The sequence below is a fragment of the Crocodylus porosus genome, unplaced genomic scaffold (genome assembly GCF_001723895.1).
Source record: "Crocodylus porosus isolate Cpor-Errol unplaced genomic scaffold, CroPor_comp1, whole genome shotgun sequence".
Taxonomy (NCBI): domain Eukaryota; kingdom Metazoa; phylum Chordata; order Crocodylia; family Crocodylidae; genus Crocodylus; species Crocodylus porosus.
In genome coordinates, this window is record NW_017728951.1 from 45,761,646 (window position 1) to 45,767,645 (window position 6,000).

The window sequence follows — 6,000 nt, forward strand, 5'->3', positions numbered from 1 at the left end:
AATTTATTGAAGCAAGTCCAGAGCACTTTAATTTGGGGGTGTTCAAAATTACAGAACACACAATCATTCCCTGTTTCCAATTATTTAAGTGTGCTGCCCACCTTCTTTCCCTCCATTAACCAGTGCTGGGAAGCCCCCTATCCATTTTATATGGCAAGTCCTATCTCTGCAGAGCCAAACAGGAAACTTCTGCCTCTGCCTGGTAAGCAAGTATATTGTAAAAGTGTGTAAACAGCTCTCGTCATTAGTGAAGTCAATAAAACTCATGGAACCTAAGCACAAAGCAACATCATTTAAAACAGGTATTCAAATGTAGATGTGGGAAGGGGGAATATGTATCATTACCTGCAGTCATCAAAAGTTGAGCCAGGAGATGAAAGTGCAAGGCGCTTTCGCAGCTCATCCCTCTCACGGGTCACCTGGCGTAGCTGAAATAAAATAGTCTCTAGTTTCTCACTCATCTGCCTTGTGTCTAAAACAGGAGGTGGGGACGATGCTTTGCCTGTCGTACCTGATAAGAACATTAGAATCACAAGCATTAGAATCCCGATGTTCAAAAAAATTCTCCCACTTGAACAAACAACGTAGTTTCATTAAAACCAGCAAAGTTAATAAGAATCGTATAAGTATTTACAGAGGTCTTGTTTAAAAAAACACTAGAGTTGCAATATGGCTTGTGAGGGACCCCTGAGAATTCACTCAGATTCCCTATGGGCAAAGGTGTCCAACTAAACAAACCAGTTTGCAAGATAAGAGTTCTTTATCCCTCTATCAGTCATCAACAAATTATTGTGCTAGAATTACATTACATTTTATGCAGAGTAAGAGACAATAAATAGATGCCTGGTAATTTGTTGCAACCCCCTACTAATTGGGGTAACGGTCCTGTACACAATGGTGGAGCATTTTCTACTCTTTAGCGAAGCACCATAATCCAAACATAAATTATGGAACACCAAAGATAGATTTGGAGCACAGTCTCAAGCTTCAGTTTGGCTACCAGGAAAGAATCCATGCCCAAATATCATAGCCCAAGAAAGCAGAAAAAGCCTCTAAATTGCCAAGAATTATTATCAAATCAGAACAGAAATATACAAAGTGAAAAAGCAATTTTGCCCCTCAATACATCAGTCCAGTCAACTTGAAACATCCTACTTCAAAATAAATAGCATAACACAAGGAATCTTTTGCATTTAAATATTGTTTCCCAAGATGAGTAAGCCACCTTTACACATCAAACCAAATTAAACAGCAAATCATCCCTAATGCTTCATCATACATTAAACGAGTACAAGTTTATACAGCCTAATCTCTCTCTCTTTTTTTTTTTTAAACTGTCAGTAGCTAATTACAATGCACATTCCCTATACAAACATTCTTTGGATTAGGTGACTTGATAAAGAGGTTCATTTCTAGTTATGATGTGTTAATCTGATGTATTTTGTTGCACTACCTTCTGGCACTAAATTAATGTGTAAATTTAGTTCTGCCAAGTGGATAAAGACTTTTCTCTCCTATGTTTACTGAGGGGAGAAAACCTCATCCTGTATTTGAGTAAATATAGTAGGTACTGGAAATACGAGATAAGAACTCAGGTTGAGATCTCTGCTTTTCAGAGTTTTAGTTGATAAATCCTGCTATCATTTTCCTATGGTTGCTTGTGGTCCACAGGCTAGACCATAATTATGGATTGAACTGAATGCACTGTCACTGTGGTTTATTAGGTATTTAGCTGTTAATCTATTATGATTGTGTTATAATCATCATCACGGTACAAGCCAAAAAGTAACAGACCACGTGCCAGAAGTCTCATGCAGCTAGGTATGCAGAGACTAGTTTGAAAGAAGGAATAATCTTTAATGCACTTAAAATGTGGTCCATGTAAGCATATAGCTTCAGGACTGAAACATGGCTAGGCATTAACCAAGAGCATGCATTTACCTAAACTTAATGTAAACAAGTAATGATACTTTAGTACGAACTGCTGTCAACTCTGTGGTATTAGAAACCCCCAAACTAGCTAACTCCTTTAATTTAAGGCCTCTAGCAGTTATTATCATGGCTGCTATTAGATGCCTGGAAAATGAAGAGAGTTAGCAGCCAAGAAAGTGAGTAGCTACCATCGTTTTCCAGGTTTTTAATGCCAGTCCTTTGACAACTGCTTTTTCTTCATTGTTTCTGGCCCAGTTAAAAGGACTGCAAGTAGTCAGAGGAGCCAGTTACGGTAAGTTTGCAGTTACCCAAAGAACAAGTTACAATGCAAATACTGGGAAAGAGTAAAATTAAAACGATTCTTTAACAACAGTTCCCAAAATCAAATAGCTTGGCATCATCTTGTTCAAGCTAGTTACACATATGTAATTGTAAATACCTAAAAAATGACATCGTATACAGTAATAAAAAGGTAGGTGGATAGATAGTAATGAAAAGAAGTAAGTAGAAAAAAACTAATTTCAGGTTGGTGGCATACTTTAACCAAAGAGGATAAGCTGAGAGAACAAATAGTAAAGGAGGAAAAAGATCCCCTTTCATTTGAAAGTGGACATATGTTTATAAGCAAAATGGTTAACTAATAAGCATAGGGCTACAAAGTAGGGTAAAAAAGAAGGGTACAGGTAGCGCCCCATAGGCAACTCACTGCCACAAGCCTCAACAGTGTGTTTCAGATACAGATGGGTCTACCTGTGTCAGAAAAGTCATGTTCCCAGTCTGGCAAATAGTATGTGTAGCCACCATATTGGAATCTAAGATGGCTACCATGAATTTATGTTTTGGTCAATACTTCAGCCCCTACTAGAATTAGAAAATTAATTCCAATGACAAAACCAACATTGTATGAACCGGGGAAATCAAATAGTAAAATTTTTGTTGTAGTAGCCATACTGGATTCCAAGGTGGCTGACACACTAACATGTATATATCGAGTCAATGCAATTAAAAAAACCTAGTAAATGTTTTCGATCTGAGCCTTCAAGAGGCCAAGAAGCGATTAATACTCTAATACTAAAACCTCACAAATCCTATCACTACAAATTTCAAAGCAGGCCTACAGTACTGAAAACATTATAACCCAGGCTAGCCTATTTGTTCAAGGTATATTGAATAAACCTGTACATTTTTTTTCAAAATACAGGTAAGTCAGATATTAATAACACTGTGGCAATGAAACGCACAAACATAAGTTCAGCTCCCAGCAATGGGAAAATGTAAGTCTAACCCAATGGTAATATAAGTGTAATAACATTGATACAACAGGTAATTGCAGTTTTTCATATTTCTTCATCACTTGAACCCAATTTTGAATCCCTGTACTTATTATACAGATTGCAACATGCCGTTTCATAGCATGGGCAGCCATGAGTGCATGGCACATTAACTTGCTTGCATGAGCATGATGGTCCCTGGCATTCTAACAGCACACTGATACATTGGTCCAATATCAGATCAGCACAGATATAAAAAAATTGGCCATCAGAAATTGGGCAGTTGTGGCCAATGACGTGGCCGATAAATGGCCTGTGCATGAGTGCAGCCACAGTGCAGCACAGAGGCGGTCAGGAGCACAGCCCAGAAGCTTGGAGAGCTGCATGCAGCTGGGAAGTCTGTAGCGGTGGAAGGGGAGAGGGGGAGGGAAGGGTTGTCAGGGGGCAGATCAAGACCCCCATGGTGAGGGAGGGAATGGGGCTGGGGTAGGCACTGCCCAGCCAGGGTGGGGTGGGGCACAGGACAGCACCATGGCTCATGTGGAAGGCATGGCTCCCACTGCTGCGTGCACCCTAGAAGGGCATGGGGGTGTGTGCCCCCAGATCTGCGCGAGGTAGGACACGGTGGGGTGCTGCAGCAGGCTCATCTCAGCAGGGGAAAGGGGCTGGGATGCACTTGGGGCAGGTGGTGATGGCACTGTGAGGGGGGTGGTTATAACCATTTTTGGGGTAGCCGCAGCTCCCCCCATACCATAGTCCCCTTCCCAGAGCTGGCACTGCTTGTCCCAAGCACAGCCTGGCCCAGCCCCTGCCGAGAAAAGCCCGGCACAGCCCCAGCCCCAGCCCCATTCTGCTGAGGCCCCCTCCCATGCCATCTCACACAAATCGGAGGGCACAAGCCACGCCCTCCCCATGCCCTCCCAGGGTGTGTGCAGCAGTGGGAGCTCCCCCCACCCTCCCAGCACCTCTCAGACAAGCCACGGCTCTGTCCCACACCCCACCCCAGCTGGGCAGCACCTGCCCCAGCCCCTGCACCACTCTCTCCCTCACCGCAGGGGCCTTCGTCTTCCCCCCACGCCCTTCCCTTCCACCAAAACAGACTCACCAGTTGCATGCAGCTGTCCATGCTGTATCAGAAATCGGATCCCTATTGGCCGATATGCCTCCTTAAAAATCAGCTATTGGTATCAGCCCCAAAAATCTCTATTGGAGGACTCCTATGGCATTCCATCGTGCGCTTGCAATGTATTATTCAAAGGTATTCTACAGGTAATGGTTCACGCATGTTTATGATAGGAACATAACTGTCATTTTCAGCTTGTCAACCACACTGGTCAGGGTACGGCAATGGTGGCTTAGGTTCAAGTGCACTTCGCCAAATAAGACTTTGATAATTGGCTCTACAGACATAGTGCAGAAGGCAATCTACATGTCTGATGATGATGAACAAGCTATTTGGTCAAGAAGAGTCCATAATTAAGTAAAGACTAATCCCAGGGCAGTGTCTGTTTCATTTATAAACTTTATAAATTCTGAGATCAAGGCTGGGCTAGGAATTCAAGCACATTAAAGTGATGAGAGATATTCTTTATTCCCCAACCACATTCCTTGTGACCCAGGTGGCAATGCCCGAATACATTATAACCTTCTTTGACAAGAACATCCTTGTGCACAGTTAAAAATCTAAGCTAAGGAATACTGGTTTCCTGGTCACAAATGCAGCATAACAGCCATACAACTTCTATGACAAGCTCCTTCATGATATATTGCCTTAAGTCTCAAAACTGGACAACATCTACTATCTTTAATCCAGTGAACTGTCAGTTTAATAAATACTTTCAGTAAAAGTTGTGATCTCAAAATTTTAAAACCTGTTGGATAGAACAGTGACTTTCATGCAGCTGTAGTAAGCTATTGTTTCTGAAGTACTGACAAAGTAAAACAAGTGAGATATTTTTCAGTGAAATATTAGATCAAAGATTTATGCCCTTCATTTTATGTAAAAATAGGTTTACGTAATCCAGCTAGTTCCCCCTCATCCTCACATAGAAATCCAAAAAGCTGATCTTTGCTCAATTTAATAAGAGCCTTACATTTTCAATAATGCTATGAGACCTTTTGTGCTATTAAGTGCACCTTCCATATGCTCCAAATATCTTCAGTAAGCTTTTAGCTCATAGGAAAAAAAAAATCAATATTCTTCATTTCGCCTTAAAAGAGACTTTTCTAGATGAATGCTAAAAGCCATTAATTTCATCTGACGTCTTGATGCAGTGTAAAGAAAGTGATCTCTGCTTCCAGCTCTGTATTCTTTTTCCACCTAACTGAATACTTTACACAAAAGTGTTTCCTTTCTATACTTTAACCAAATATACTGGTCTTAGCAAGCAAAAACCTAAAGTTAAAAGCTCCATTATCCTTTCAGCAACTTAACTGTTTTTTTAACACAAACTGGATTTGTCAAAAAGTAGGGGTGCACTGATGGACATTTTGGGGGCTGATACTGATAGCCGATTTTTAAGGAGGCATATTGGCCAATACTGATCTGATTTCTGATACAGCTGAGTCCAGCTGGTAAGTCCATTGTGGTGAAAGGGGAAGGAGAGGGAAGAGGCATAGGGGGAAGATCAGCACCCTACACAGTGAGTGAGGGAGTGGGGTTGGGGTAGATGCTGCCCAGCCAGGGCAGGGCTGGTATGGGACAGAGCCACAGCTCGTCTAACAAGGTGGGGAGCAGCTCCCGTCACTGTATACCGCTTGTCTGGTGGCTCCCATCACTGCTCCCGCTGCTTATGCA

At 41.9% G+C, this 6,000-nt stretch overlaps 1 protein-coding gene across 1 annotated transcript in view; it reads right to left on the reverse strand.

The window, feature by feature from the left end:
- DLG5 (discs large MAGUK scaffold protein 5) overlaps positions 1-6,000 on the reverse strand; it is a 193,797-nt gene that overhangs the window by 86,944 nt on the left and 100,853 nt on the right. Inside the window, exon 3 of the mRNA XM_019555846.1 lies at positions 346-511. Within this exon, the coding sequence (XP_019411391.1) occupies positions 346-511 (166 nt within the window). The remainder of the gene's footprint in view (positions 1-345; positions 512-6,000) is intronic.